Here is a 16,078-nt window from a genome sequence, read left to right as displayed (position 1 = left end):
TCGTCAGACAGGAAACGTGTCTGCACCAAGGGGGAGCTAAAATGCTGGTTCTCATTTGGTTCATAATTTCCTAACAGTGTTGGGCAATTGTCATCCCTGACTTAAGCCAACTTCCAGCTTCGTCAGACAGGATTACGAGGGTCCCATCATCATCTTTTTCTGTCGGCTCCTTCCCCCACTACACTAACTGTACAGTTGGTGTAAACTCCTTTGCGTCAACAGCCACTGGACTCTGGAGATAAAGACTCTTGTCAAGTTACAGGAGTTTGTTTAACCTTTTGTAACTCGTGACTCAGGCCAAACAACGAAGTCCAGTCTCTAACCTAGCATGGAGGTCAAGATAGAAGGCCTGAACACCACCCGTACATGAGGATTATTCTGCCTGCGTCAGTCAGTACTGTTTCTGAATGGCAGTGGCTTTTGGTGCACATGGCCACTGCCTGTTCTCATAACAGTTTCTTCTGCAACGACCTGTTTGTTGACTATCTGAATCCCGCTGTCTGGGAGGGATCTTGTCAGAGAACTGGAGGATGTGCTTGCTTTGTTGCTTCCGTGTTGTCCTAGAAGAAAGTGGTATTGCACAGAAATCTGAGAGGATGAAATCCTCCATGCATCTATGTGTGGCATTTCAAGAGGCAATGGAGATCTACAGTACATTCCAGTGGAGTGCTGGGATCTAGGTAAAAATGTCACCAGCAAAAAGCACAAGAAACTGGCTGCCAGGTGAGAGCACTGAACATGAAGTTATGGACCTAGATAGCAAAGCTAAATGTGAATTTGGATAGTTAACTAATGGACTAATTAGGACAATGAACACTTTGTGTTCTGAGGCCAAGCTTATTGGAAGAAATTAACATAACATTGCAAGTGAGGGTGGATATCTGCAAAGCTGGTGAAAACTGTGCTTAAATTTAAAATATTAACAGTGAAAGAATACGTAAATTGAAAAATGCATGCCAAGGGATGGAGGCAGAAGAAAAGGGTAAACAAACAGTACAAACCATGTTTGTTCTCAATAAGTGTCACAACACACATCACAACACACTCCAGCATAAAGGGTGTGGCATCATGCATGCAATAAACACAACCATTTTTGCAAAAGCTTGTTTTTTTAGGCACAAATTGGAAAGAAAAATAAAAGCAAAATGTATTTTAAGTACTCGTATAAAGAGGGAAAGTCAGAAGTAAATCTGTCTCAAGTTCTACCCATATCTAAAGGAAAAATAGACAAGGTCAGGTGTGAAACACAAAATGACCAAACGTTTACAAGACCTAGAGCATAATTCTAGTTGGGTAGGTGGGCGGGGTGGGGGGTGGGACTGAAAAACAAAATCGTAACAACCTAACTGTAGGGACCGTAGAACTGATATTGGTCCATGTGATGGAATCGTGATGAAAAGATTTTGTGTTACAATATCACACAGCATGAGATCAGAAATGCTAAGCATGATCCATAGTGTACATATGGCTACTGAGAAGTGTGTGAACAGAGTCCAAGATATCCTATTCTGGCTAGGTGTGGACACTGTCACTGAAGATAATTATCTAAGTGTGAGATCTGCAGTGAATACAGGGAACAGAATGCAAAGAGTCCCTGGAACCACATGAGATTCCTGATCACCCTGGATCCAACTTTGGCCCAGCTCTGTTAGAATTGAATGTGAACCTTTTGTCAGAGGGCTGCTACTTTCAGTTTTCTTTAAGAATTAGCCACTGCACAGCCTCAGCTGAGTGGGGGCAGGCAATAACATTCCGTTTCTTACAAGCTGTCCTGTATTTCACACCTATTTCATGTCCTAGTTACTCTGAAATTCAGTTTGCTGGTGGTAATGCAGAAATGCTTAGAAGGCCTTGGGTGAATTAGTGAGAGACTCTTTGGAAAAATTAGCCTGATTTTGTCCCATCTGTGCATTTAGGATCAAATTCACCATGGGTCTAAGAGGGCTCATCTCCATCAACTTCAGCGGAGTTGCACCCACGATGAATTTGACCCCAAGCGATGAATTCCTGAAATAAAAATTGGACATTGGTCAACTGCCTGCCCTAGAAATACTCTGATATTCCACTTTCTTGGTCAGCAGTCTGCAGATTCAGCAGGGGGCCAAGCGCTGGACCTTGAGGAGGGGTGTGTAACCTTTCCAAAACGCTAGAACAACTTGTAATCACATTCTGAACTACAATGTAGGATCCAGTCCAGGGCTGTGGTTCAGCTGGCAGAGGAATGGTGGCAAAGGTGGCTTTATGGCACCTGCCCCTTCATATCTGTCCAGTATTGGAGCTGATTAGAGACTGGCTCTGTGCCCAGCATAATTTAGAGCATCCTCAGAGCTGCTCTAAATTATTCCCAACTGCCTGTGGCCCCAAAGGGGCCATTCAAGAGTTTTGGTTTGCTAGATATAGCAACCAACCATATGCCCCCTTTCTCCCAGGAATGCTTCCTGTTGAGGGCTAGTTCCATGCAGCCCGAGGGATTCCCTTTATGCCAGAGGAATCCTCAGGGAGCTGGCCAAGCTGTAATGGAGCAAAGCAGCTAGAGCAAGTGCTGTGTGTAAGCTGACCTAGACAGCTGAAAGTTAGTGTAAGACAGCAACAATAACCAAAAAATTTGAAGTAACCCCCTCCAGACAGCAGGTGCCTGTGTCGGGGCAGGAGCAGAGAAGTATGCTATACCCTTCTCAAAGTGCCGGTCTCTAGCCAGTGAGGCAAAGAGCTGAGTGCAGAGCAGTTTCTGATGCATGCATGATATCTGATGGAATTTGCCCCTGAAAGGTCTGTTGTATTCTCTGTGATTTGTCCCTTCTGCGTTGGAGTGGGGGTTCAATGTCTGTGGAGTGCATTGTAACCCTTGCAATACATTTCCCTTATAGATAGGGGGTGCAAACAGATGGGCGATGGGGGCACTTCCAAGTAAGGAGATATGGGTGGGGACAGCAGTTTTTGTGGGGTATGTCACTTTCATCAGAATCTGCCCTCTCTGGACAGAGGAAAACACTGGGGGTGGGATGGGGGGTGAGGGCAGTTTATGTGGAGTGCCCTGTATCCCCTCAACATTTGCACCCCTAGATCCTTTATCCCAAACGCTGGGAATGCAAGTGGCTGCTGAGCTACATTCTCAGAGGGAGGCACATTCTGCTACAACACCAGCCGGTGCATGCGCAGCTCCAGCGCTGACTGTGTGTGGAGGTGGGGGAGTGAGGACCACATCGCTGTCTTCTAGCTCTGAGCTGCCAGTTGCTGGTTGCCAAGCAGTTATCATTGTTTCTGTGACGATTGCAGAGGCTGTTGCTAATTGAAGAAGCCCCCACAGCATCCTTCTTTTCCTGATTTTATTTTAGAGGAACAGGGAGAGAGAAAGAGAGACTGAGATTTATTGCTTTACATTTTTATTTTATATTTTTGTGGGGGTGAGGGGAATTTCTCTCTTTCTCTCTTAGCTAGTGATTAAGTGATGGACTAGTTACACATCCTTATCCCTTTAGCTTTTGTGTGTGTCCCTACACACACACACACACACTCTGTAAAACCCTGTTTACCACTGCAGTGGGGACAAATAGGTGAGCATGACTACAGCCAAGGAACAAAATGCATCAGGAAAACAAGCCCAACAACAAGAACAGGTAATGCTGTTTATTTTCCTCAACTGGAAGCAAATATAGATTTGAATTATATAGCTATCAATTTCCTGTATGATTTTTGGTTTTGTTGTTCTCTTTGGTGGCTGTTACTAAAATTGCCACCTGAGTCACTAGTCAGCGGAGGGAGGAAAGCGCTTTGGAGCAGGTGTGTGGTTCACTTGTTTGGGGCTTTTTTTGTTATGTTTAAAAGATTGCACCCTGTAATCAATAATGTATAGGTGAAGAGTGTTCTGCTCTGTAACTTCCTCCATCTGCTGCATGGGGCTGATGTTTGGTACAGTGGGATGGGATAGGGGTCCCTTGGAATAATCCAAGCTTTGCATGTGGAACTTCCTAGGCTTTTTTACAACTACTCTGTAGTTGGGCACAAAATTGCAAAAGTAGATTTCAATTGCTTCAGAGGCATGTGTGTATCTACATATTCAGTATGTATTTGCCAGATGTAGCTACAGTATAAAGTAGGCACAACTCCCATTGACTTAAATGGAAATACCAGCTGCTTACACCACATCTGAATTTGATTTGCTCTATCTTTGTGTTTGTCATTGCAGGTGTGTTTGTCTTTATATACAAGCAGAGAGTTAAAGACTTAATTTCCTTTCTGTTCCATTGTCTCTGTCAGGTTTTTGAATATGTATCTCTGCTCATCTTCATTCTGTGCTGGTAGGCAAGGGGGAAACTTTCTCTGACCGAAAAGCAGGAGCCACATCATTAGCCCTAAGTGATATGCAAGATAAGAAGGGGTGACATAAGGGGAAGTCAGGCTGAGATACAGCTAAGGACAGCAAAGGTTTCAGAGATTCTTTATATGGCAACATAGCAGCAGTTCTGTCCTCTCCACAACCCTGCTTTCCTCTACACATTGTCAGAGTCTACAGGGAAATAAAGATTAATCTTGAATTCTTATATTTTCACTGAATGCATCCGATGAAGTGAGCTGTAGCTCACAAAAGCTTATGCTCAAATAAATTTGTTAGTCTCTAAGATGCCACAAGTCCTCCTTTTCTTTTTGCGAATACAGACCAACACGGCTGCTACTCTGAAACCTATATTTTCATTGTCTCCTTAAAAGATTGGAAGTTCAGAGCTTTAATCATTGGTTAGGATAGCACAAGAGGATAATTTAAATCTCTCGGGACACAAATTAATTCTTAAAATAGTTTCTTCCTAGCTCTATACATTGGGAGCACCAAACATTTTCACTGGTGTTACATTTTAAAGACAGGTGGGGAAGGGAGAGGTTGAAATCTCATTGGGTGTCCTGCCACCAAAGGTAGCACAATCTGATATTTATTTTCAGGGTGACATTTTACTAATGGCCAGAGCTTTATCAGCTGTTCTGCTAAAATGTGAAGAAATCAACTTTGATCCTGAGAGCAGAGAGACTGCCTTTAACTAAACCTGTCATCTACAGCACACACACTCTTTTTTCATTGTTTGTTTTTGGGACATACCCATTGTCATTGCGTGCTGCAGATAAAAATGAACAAAGCTGTATGTCCAGGAGGAAGGAAAATAAAAACTGCTTCTTGTGAACAAAGGCAGCGATAGCGATTATTCTCCCCAAGTTTAGTAAAAGTGTTGATATTAGTTAGGCTCTGTTGGTTCAGAAAGTGTAAATCAGTTGCCTTTTGTAAAGGAGTCCTGCTTTTGTTTTTAAGTATTGTTACCTTCCTAATGCCATTTTGATATTGACTTGTCCCTTTGTGACCTTTCCCCATTTTTAGTGCACGGCATGTGTGTCCACCCTTTCGCATGATGCAAAGGTTCTTGATTGTTTTCAGTCAGTTATGGAATTAAGTAGCAATTCAATCCATATGGTACATTTAATCGTTGGAAAACCGTGCGTTGCCTCAGCGCAGCCCTAATGTGGGTATGAAATAGAAATATCAGGCATATAGAAATATCAGTGGATATTAGTCTTTGAATCAGTACAAAAGTTCGCCAGCTGCTATAAAATTTTTGTTTTGTTTTCCCACTGTATAAAATGATTTGACACCCTGGGCCAGATCCCAAGTTGCTGTAAATGGGAACAGCGCCATTGACTTCAGTTCAGTTGCACCCATTTACACCAGATGAGGAACTGGACCCCATCAGACTTAAGTAAGTAGTTTGTAATTGTAAAGTAGTACAGAGTTCTCCAAACATTTTCCACTGGTTATTGGTTTGTGGCTGTTCTTCTCTTGCTTGAAACTGATCAAGCTGGAGATTTTACCTGGGATAACACGACGGTGAAAGTGCTCCTCTGACTGTGTAGAGGACTGAATGTTCTATAGGAGCAGCTGCTACTGTCGTATAAGATTGTGACTGTTTCTTTTCTGCATTCCTCATTGTGACATCTTCTTGATCCGGAGGCATTCAAGTTGCACTGTTGGCAGAGGTATAGTCTCTTCCCTTATAATACTAAGCTAAACAGAAAATGGTCAATAAATGACATTGCAGGAGAGGGTGGAGAAAGTTTTTTTTTTTTTTAAAGAAAAATACAAGCAAAGGTTTTATACTTAAATCAAAACCTTTATAGTGATCTGTATGCCTGTAAGGAAAATGAGGTTGTATTGACATGAAGGTATGATTGCTCTTGAAATATGAAATAAAGAATTTGAAGCTGTACTATGTGGAGATTCTGCAGCCTGAAGAAACGAATGAACAACCCCCGCCCCGTTAATTAAAAAATGTTTATTTTGATTTTTATAACATTATATTTGAACTTATAACATTAAACCTCCTAAGTCGAGGAAAGATGCCCTCAAGCGATTTTTGATGCTATCTAAAACCCACAGTTTGTGACGGCTTTACCAAGGTGGGAGTTGGATGTAGTTTTCTATTTATGCTTAGTTACCTCTGCCACAATAAAGATTTCCCCCCACATGGTTGGAGAGCACTACATACAAGTGACTGTGCATGTTGTCATAGACCCTCATCCAAAGCCCAGTGAAGTCAGTGGAAAGACCTCAGCGGGCTCTGGTTCAGGCTCGAGAGAATACCAAAGCTTTGCCTATGCCTTTGGGGATTGCTAGCCGGACATGTGACTGAGCTCTGAAAGCTATGTTTGCATGTTAACAATTTAAACAAGTGAATATGAAGAAATAAGAAGATTCTTGACTAGTGGAAATCAGCATAACTCCACTGAAGTCAGTGGAACTCCAGTGACTTACATCAGCTGAGGATCTGGCCCAGTGACTTTAATGGTAGCCTAAAAAAAATTGCTTGTTGCATGTAGCAGACTGTGTATTTTATATATAGTTTAGTCTTATTTTCTGCTACTGTTACATGGCATTTTGTGATGTGATGGGCATGGGAATGCACATAGCTCTGTATTCCTACATAAAAATAATTGGGCCAGTTTTCATCAAAATTTGGTACTCAGCATAATGGTAAACATTTTAAACATGATGCTAGACATTTTAAAAGTCATGTATGACAGGAATAAAGAGAGAGAGAGTGAGGGAACAGTCCTTCTCTTTTGAAAAAAAACCCTGTAATTTAAAAGGTTGCTGGGTTAGCTTCATACTTGATTAATACAAATTTGATACAAAATTGATTAAGATGCTGATCCTGCTTCCGTTGTAGTTAATGAAAGTTTTGCCACTGACTTCGGTGGGAGCTGGATTTTGCTCTGACACGGACATTTCCTAGACACGCTTGAGTTAACAATGACCATTTATGCCTAGCGTGTTGTCACATGTGCTGACCAAATGTTAGATAAAAAGGCAAGAAAGAGGAGGGCTGCTTTGGGCTGAAATATATTCCCACAAGGAAATGAAATGGAGTCAGATCAATAGAATAGCTCTCTCTAATAGTCATTAAGTTAATAATTTTTTTAAATTTATTTTCAAAGGTGCCATTCTAATTTCAAATGATAGGAGTTTGAAAAGGGGTGTGGGTAGTTAATTCAGGAAACCCAATTGAAGCTCGGTGAGGAGTGGAAGGAAGGAAAGATTAATGCTCCCAATCTACCACGGCACGTTGTACTTCACAGGCAGAACTGTAGTGTGTGGTCAAAGAGGTACATTAATAGTGTCTTGTACAGTGTGCTAAAGTCTGCCTCTACTTCTGCAGGTTTGCTCGAAGAGTGCCAAAGGGCACCAGGCATAATGTGTGGCTCCAGAAGGGGCATTTCTGGACATGTGCCAGGGCCCCATCTCCTGCCAGGGTGGCTGGTTGGAGGGAGATCTGGCTAAGCCTATTTTACAGCTGTAGCACTCCCCAAAGGCCCCTTTCAAAGACACATATCTATCCAGCCAATACCAGTTGGGTTTTGTGCTGCGGCTTTCTCTCCAGTGTCACTCAGGCCAATAAGAACCATGACCAAGCCCTGAATGTGTCTTTAGCAGGAGTGGGAGACCATGACTTAGAACGGTACATATTCATATATGGGAAGTATATTCCCGAACTGAAAAACTTTAAAGGTTTGTTATTCCGAGTGATGCTACTTTAAATTGCTCCAGGCTCTGCAAACCTGATTGCTGGTCCCAGAAGTCCTCACTGATTGATGTGTGCTGCATATGCTGGGCTATACGATACGTACAACCCTGTACTGAAGGGGATACAATAAATCCGAGTCTCAGTTATTCTAAAGCCTCCTCATGCTACCCTGGCAATATAAGGTGGCCTTAAAGAGCGTTAGGCTGCTTTACATTGCCAGAGTGGTGTGAAAAGGCCATAGAGTAGCTGAGAATCAGGCACAGTCTGTCTTGTTCACGCCACGTTATAATGGAGGTTGTGAAGAGTATTCTCTCCTGTCTATTGGGCCCATCACTTTTGGTGTTGGTGTATCTTATGGGAGTTCTCCAATTGGTTTCAAGGGGAATGGATTGGGGCCTAAATGTTTCTTACAACAAGAAAGTTCTGATTCACATCCCAGGTTCCACCTGCTTGTGCTGGCAGGGCTCTGGGAGCACAACATTTAGAATAGAACTGGGGAACACAGTGGCACAAACTGTCTGTCTGCTACCCAACTTCCACAGGGGGCTAGGAGCAGTCTGGGGTGGACCAGGTGGGGCTAGGGCACCCAGGAAATGAGCTAATTCAGCACATCATCTCAGCAGCCTGGGACACCAACGCTCCTACAGAGCCTTGGCTGGAGCTGGAAGCTGTCCTTTCCCAAAGGTGAATCCCCACATGTGCATACCAGTCTTTCTAGCCAACTCGACATAATGTCTGGGCTCTGCTTACTCTAGTTGTGCAGAAGGCAGAGAGGAGTGTCCTCTGGATGCTGACATTCAAGATTAGGAAAAGAGCAAGGACGCAACTGGCACTGACTTAGACCAAAAACAAAGCTGGATTTTTTTAGTGAAAACTGTGTGTTAAATTCACATTTTAATTTTTTTTTAAAAGAGAAAACTCTTGACACGAGAATAATTTTCTCATTTGATAACTATTCCATAAACCACATTATCATACTGTAGATCCAAAACCCGACTTTCTCCAGGAAGTCATAGTGAACATTTGTGTTTTATTCCATTAATGGTATTTGATCTATTTCGCAAGAGATTAAATTTCCATAATAGGGCTCCTGAGAACACTGTATTCAAGAACATGAAATTGCATCAAACTGTGTCAGTTTTTTCAAGCTGCTAAGTTGCTGTATGGAGAACAGGCCACTAAGAGGTGGTGGAGGACAGAGATGGAAAGGAGTAAATTTGGCACATAACCATTTACAATTTTTAGTATTTAACGTGTATTGAAGTAGAACCCAGAGGCCTCAACCAGATCAGGACCTTGCTGTGTTAGACACTGTACAAATACATTGTAACTGGTAGTTGGTACATTGGGCTTGACTCTCCCCTGCTTCATCTCCCATAGTCACCCTCCACACACACAGCTGGTACATCCCTAGTGCTGCTCTGAGGGTTCCTCCCCTCTTTGGAGATTCTACTTCAGGGAAGTACAAGTGTTAAGTTGTAGTCCTGACTCCTTGGGAGGCTTAAGCAGAGATTGCCTGTTGGATGTGCACATCTCCCTGCTTAGCCATCAGCATGCTCTACTGGGACAGATCTGGTTGGCTGTTGTCCCTACCTCATTGCTGAGGAGGAGTTTGTGGGTAGCATGTGTTGCAATTTTCCCCCAGCTGCCTTTTCTGCAGTAGGATGCCTTGAGTTTGCTGCTAGAAACCAGAGGAACCCAGTTGTGCAGGTAGTCAGTTAACTAGCATTTGCAAGACATGGCTTTAAACTCCAAAAGAAAACCTGCTTTATCAAGGAAAAGGAATTAACTGGCTCCTTTTGTCCTCGTGTAGGGCATCTAGCAGCTTGGACTCAATTGTGATGCATTGGAGAAATGTTGTCATGCACTGCTGCAGTTAACCGGTGAACTAAGATTTTCTACTTTGTAGTCTTCTGACTTTAATGCTGTTCCTTTGTGATTTTTGCAATACGTTAAGTAGCCATGAATCATGATCACTTGAGACTGTGAATTCAAAACAAGGTAGTAAATTTAAAATAATTTAAATGACAAAAAATACCTTGTATTCATGTTCTTTGTACCATACATAGTAGAAAAAATCCACTGAACAAAATGTTACTCTTTAGGGTATTATCTGAAACACATCTTGTGACCAAATGCTGTGAAGAAGGAGTAGCCTAAATAAAAAAGGACAGTTTTAAAATGGGATTTAAATAAGGAAGAGCAGGGTAGCAAATCTGAGAGAATAGGCCCCATCCGTGAAATGTGGATGGGAGGGCATAGACTGGAGGAGTGAAACGGGTGGTTGAAGCAAGTCCACAAAGTGTTTTGTAAATTAGAAGGGCACTTTGGCAGTGGAGATGTTTAAAAAGCCAGTGCAAGTGCTGGAGGATGAGGGCAACTTGGCATCACTCCCTAACTCAAGAAGAAAGTTTGGCTGTGGCATTATGGGCTGCTTGACATTTAGAGAATAGACATATGGGATAGACTGTAAAAGAGGGAATTGAAATAACTACTATACAGAGTAAAGGCATGCAGGAAGATTTTGGTCAAAGAGGGTCAAGGTGAGGACAAATGCTGGCAGGATTCCAGTGGTGGCAATAAACAGACTTGCAGACAGGAAAGATGTGGGAGGCAAATGGAAGCTTAGGTTTATATATGACACTAAGGTTTCTGGAATTAGAAGCAAACAACGTTGGAGTGAAGGTACAAGAACAGAGGCATGCATCACTTTACACAGGGTAAAAGGACATTTTACTTACAAGGGAAACATCAGCATTAGGAGTGTGCAGTGCAGCTGGAAGTTGGCAAAGGCAAGACATATAGGCAGAGCTGCAGATGGGAGGAGTCAGGGATGATGGTAGAGTTGGATGGCATCCTGGGAACAGTAACATTTAAGGCTGAAGTGAGAATGTGCAGCAGGAGAAGACCTATGTGGTGGAGAGAAGAGGGTTAAAGGGAGGGGCCAGACCCTCGGCAGTTGGGGCATGGAGCAATGGACGTAGCTCCTCCGAAGCCGATGGAGCAGTGCAGATTTACATGGGCTGAGGTTCAAACCCAGGGGCTTGTGGCACTGCATAGTGAAAGGTAAAGGCTCTACCAAAAGCAAGGGAGGGGAAGGATTCTTAAAAAGGTAAGATGGAAACAGAGAAAAGAATGCTGGGGGCACCATCTCTCCTTGCTTGAAGCACTCGGGGCAGGACAGGAGGATGAATGAAAACCATTCAGAAACCGAGCAAAATGAAGGGAGAGAGGATCCAATCTCTAGAGAGGTGCCAAGCGGAGAAGGGAAGCCTCAGTCCCGTGAAAGGTGCCTGAGCAGAATGAACTTAGGTTTGCCGAGGTGGTAAAAGAGGACCAGCTTCTCCAGAAGCTTGCTGAGGAGGCTGATGGTCAGTAGCCGAGCAAGAACCAATTGTGGACACACCTCTTCTGTCCCGCAGGGAGTGATGATGACAGTAGCTGTGAGACAGGGAAAGATCAGATGAAGTGCTTGAAGGTTAGAGACCCTGGTTTATCACAAATACGAAATAAGAGGAAAGAAAATGAAAAAGACATCAAATGAAATAATACCAAAAAAATCACTTGTTACTGGAGCTGCAGTTTTCAGCCCCACCACTCCTCGGATGCTGCTGCCTACAGCAGGGCCCACCAGCCTCTCCACAGCTGGATGCATGCACTGCTGCTCCCTGCTGACGAGAACAGCTCGGCTTGAAAGGGTGCCCCTGCGTTGCCACCCTGTGCTCCAGGTTGCAACGCCATTCACACTGGTTTGGCCTGACCACCGCAGAGAGGCGGGTCCCTATTACTGGCAACAGCGCCCCAGCACTGGTGGTGTTGAAACAAGTCCCTGGCAGCCTGGCCCATTAGGGAGCTGTGCCATGTGGGGAGGGGGACCCTGTACAGCCACTGAGGCAGGGGTGCCTGGTCCATGCGCTCCTGCCCTATGCTGCGACTGCAGCTCCCTCCCGGGTAGCAGGGAAAGGGGAGAGCAGGGCTTGATGTGGGGATTTATATATGGTCATTTGAGGTATTTGATTAATGTAAATGTAATAAAAAAAGACAATATTTTAATGGATAAAATGAAATAACATGAAATTCCTGAAAAATAATTTGAACAATTATACAAATTAAAAGGATTTCACGGGGCTCTATTAATGATGGCTGTAATACAGGCTCTCCACTGCACTGCCCCTTGTGTAGTCCTTTACACCCGTGCAGCGTGCATCAAAAGTGTTACCAGCTTAGAATGGGAAAGCTTTGTACCCACACTGCACACTTTTCACAGGTGACTGTGACTGCACAAGGTAGTAGAGAATCAGGCCCTAGGTGTTTCAGGTGGACAATATGGAATGAGACGTAAGCACGTAAGAACATAACATAAGAACGACCATACTGGGTCAGACCAAAGATCCATCTAGCCCAGTATCCTGTCTTCTGACAGTGGCCAATGCCAGGTGCCCCAGAGGAAACGAACAGAGCAGGTAATCATCAAGTGACCCATTCCTTGTCTCCCATTCCCAGTTTCTGGCAAACAGAGGAAGTACTTATTTTAAAAGAGTTAATTTCCTCCTCAAGTCCACCTTATCATAGAAGGCATCTTATAGAGAAGACCAAGAGTTTATGATGATTAGAATAGTAATAAAACAACAATCTGAGACCTTAGTGTTTTCTTAATAATACTCCTGAGGTTCCCCCCGCCCCCTCTTGGCAACAATGCAAAAATGTGCGGATTTTGCTATTTATAAAAAATAGCTCAGATGAAAATAAAGGCAAATTTTATGAAAAGATTCACACTTGCATTGGCCTAGAGTATTTTAGATTACTTCTTACCTGCTGTGCGGCTTGAAATTGGAGCAATAATAAGCTTTCAGCTGAAGCAATTAGTCTGCAGTTTTTGACTCCATTACCTTCACTTATGCCTGTTTCTGAATAGCTACACTAAGATACTTAAAGCTTAGTTGTAATATATTACGTGCCAAAAGTGAATTTGCAACTTAGAAGTTGATTTATTGTTAACTTAGGTGAGCAAGATATCACTGTAAACATGGGAGTTGACTGGTGGTGAATCTATATAGTTTCATTTTATGCAGAATGCGTTTTGCATCTTTAATTTAGCATAATCATACACTATGACCAACCTCTCAACTCTTCTTGTGTAGAGCCTACAGGGACCAAATACTTAATCTCTGTATGGTTGTAAGAGATAATTAGCATATATTAAGCCATATAAGTAGGCTTGGGTATGTTGACAACCTTAAACTTTTACCTTTCCATTTTTATGGCCAAGAGCAAATAGGGTAATCTATTACATAGCATTTTCCATTTACTAACGGAGAGAAGCGAACGGCTATGGAAGGGAAAAAATATTGAAATTTAGCCATTATTAAAATGAGAGCAAGATAAGGACACAAAGACCTTGTTTGTTAGCTCTGCAAAATTGGCTTCCACAAACCAGAACTAATTCTATAGCTTGAAAGAGGCAATAAGAAGGCAGATTCTTTGTTATACTTAATAGGGACCAGAGTGGTGCTTAAGATTTAGAAACCCAGTGAAACTTTTTTTTTATTTTTGTTGTTCTGTAAGTATCAGTTTCTGTAGATGTTCCTGCTTTACTCATCATCACAGGAAATGTGTGCGTTTCTTTCACTTAGGAAGTTCTGGCATTCACAATATATTCCAGTACAGGAGAACCTAATAGTATTCAAAGCCTCTCTGGGTTGTTTTTTTAGACGTTGCAGTGTGGTTAACACAAAAGCTCAACACACAAGTATTTCTTAGAATGTTGCTCCATTGAATGGAATGGCTTTCACAGATTAATCTTGGTGAAACTTAATCAGCACAGGATTCAGTTGCATTAAATCAGACTCTTTTTCTGTGGTCTTTTCCTCTTAAGGTGTAATACATGGTTTTACATGGATTATATTGATCCTTGATTTTATTGTTGCAGTCTCATTATCATTAGAAGTTTTATTACCCCACGCTCAGAGTTAAACCACCCCGGTAAAACACAGAACAGTTGTGAATATACAGGATAACAAAATCCAAGGAGAAATTGACTGAAATAGTCCTGTAAAGTACTTAGCACATAAGGGTTGTCCATTAGTAAAATGTGTATTGATTAGTGAACCTTTTGACTTTCCTTGTTGGGAAGGTTGAAGATTTTTCAGTTCTTTATTGTTTAAATACTCAGCCATCCCTCACACGAACTGTTGGTAAAGCTCTTTCTAACTGCAACACCCTGCGGTATTTTTGTACAGATATCCCGTTCTCTTCTCACTGTTACCCCTCCATTCTCATCTCCCCTAGCCCAGCTGTTAGTGGGGAGAGCTGTTTTTTGCAGATGCACTCTTCTCCCACAATCACTGTAAATGGCAATGCTTCTTGCTCTACCTGACACACATGGCCAAAGGGGAGTTGACTGAAAGAGGAGCAACTAAGCAGATTTATTCCCTGGGCAGTGTGTGGCTCCCCAGTCTGGTCAGATGCTCCAGGCCGGGAAGTAAGACTGCAGTAACTGAAAGAGAAAAGAAGGATGGTGGAGTAGCCCAATACTTCCCAGATCCTCCAGCATGTTGGGAGAATTGTCCTTGAAATTTGCTCTAAAATATTAGATTTTATGGTATTGAGTGTCTTACCAAGGACACATGAGCATCATGACTTCACTCTGGGATCAAGAAAGAGACAGTGGACTGTAAGGGAGCACAGCCTACCCTTGTTTAAAATACAGATGTCTTTGGTACATAAAAAGAAAAGGAGTACTTGTGGCACCTTAGAGACTAACCAATTTATTTGAGCATAAGCTTTCGTGAGCTACAGCTCACTTTGTTTGGTACATAGTAACACAAACTTGGAAAACTTCCGAAGAGGAAATCAATTTAAGGTCTGATGAGAAGCCTTTTGATCCAATAGCCATTGATTTCAGTAGGTATTGGATCAAGCCTCTCAGCAAATTTTTTTTTACTAGTATGGAAGTCCCTCTGAAATAAATTGGGACCATGAGTCTGATGAACAGAAGAGCTTATTGCCAGCAACTCTTCTCACATCTGCCCATACTACTTGCATCTGGATTCTGGGCTTCAATTCAGAGTGTTTTGAATATTGGAAATGATTTCTTCTTTATACGTCTGACTGATTAAATGGTTTCCTCGTCAAAAAGTGAAACAATTCCTAATTCCTCTTCCCCTTTCCCTTCCAAAAATATATCCCACCATTATCAAACAGCGAGCCCTTTTTCAGTTTGATCAAGCACAGAATCACCCTCCATCCATCATTCTGTGGTTTTTTTTCCTTTGCAAAAGGTTTTAAATCCGGTTTATTTTATTTTCCTAAGCGTCAGTGAAAGAATTTTTGAAATAAGGGAAGGGTGAAGAACAGCACCCTTTTCAGCCACTCCAGATAGAAATAAACTCACTGGGAAACTCCACCAGTAAGACAAATACTACTTTCAGCACGTGACCAATGTCTCTTTAATCTTCCGCTGCCTGAACTCTGTTGGTGTTTTGGCTAAGGACTGAAGGATCAGGACCATTGTGTAAATTACGTAACTGGACTGATGCTTAGATATACACACCTATCACCATAGTACCTTGGTACTATATGAAAAGAAATCAGCATCACAGTATTTCCTGCCAGGAAGGCAAAAACCTTCTAGCTTCCCAGGACACTGGTGTGAGCTACTGAAAATCTGATCCTTCAACTGGCTCTGCAATGTTGTTAGTGTCTGCTTGAGCCACTTGTATGATTTAGTCTGTCACAGGATTGGTGCCAGATCTGGATTCTCCAAAATTTATATTAAGGCAGATTTCACATGGTTGGGAATTTTTCAATAAACCATTTTTGCCAAACAATGCCAATTTGTTGAAACTGAAACTTTTAGAAGACAGGGTTAGTTTTAATGACTCTCCTGACTCAAAACTTTTTTGGCAAAAATAGTTTTTGAAATTGTTGCAAGATCACATTTGGACATTTTCAAAATGGAGAATTTCGGTTCCTCAAGTTGAAATGACTTTTCGTTTTGAAATTTTAGTAATTTGCAC

At 42.3% G+C, this 16,078-nt stretch overlaps 1 protein-coding gene across 6 annotated transcripts in view; it reads left to right on the top strand.

The window, feature by feature from the left end:
* The window catches only part of DPP6 (dipeptidyl peptidase like 6), an 812,601-nt gene that overhangs the window by 403,997 nt on the left and 392,526 nt on the right, over positions 1-16,078 (top strand). The window contains exon 1 of one of the 6 annotated variants that reach the window (XM_037891093.2): positions 3,170-3,617. The exons of the other annotated variants lie outside the window; for them this stretch is intronic. Within the exon in view, the coding sequence (XP_037747021.1) occupies positions 3,561-3,617 (57 nt within the window). The 5' untranslated portion in view covers positions 3,170-3,560. Of the gene's footprint in view, positions 1-3,169; positions 3,618-16,078 lie in introns of those variants that run through there. 6 annotated transcript variants of the gene reach the window in all.

The sequence above is a fragment of the Chelonia mydas genome, chromosome 2 (assembly GCF_015237465.2).
Source record: "Chelonia mydas isolate rCheMyd1 chromosome 2, rCheMyd1.pri.v2, whole genome shotgun sequence".
In the NCBI taxonomy this organism is placed as follows: Eukaryota; Metazoa; Chordata; order Testudines; family Cheloniidae; genus Chelonia; species Chelonia mydas.
The sequence above is the reverse complement of the archived record's forward strand: the minus strand, read 5'-3'. Positions and strand labels throughout refer to the sequence as shown.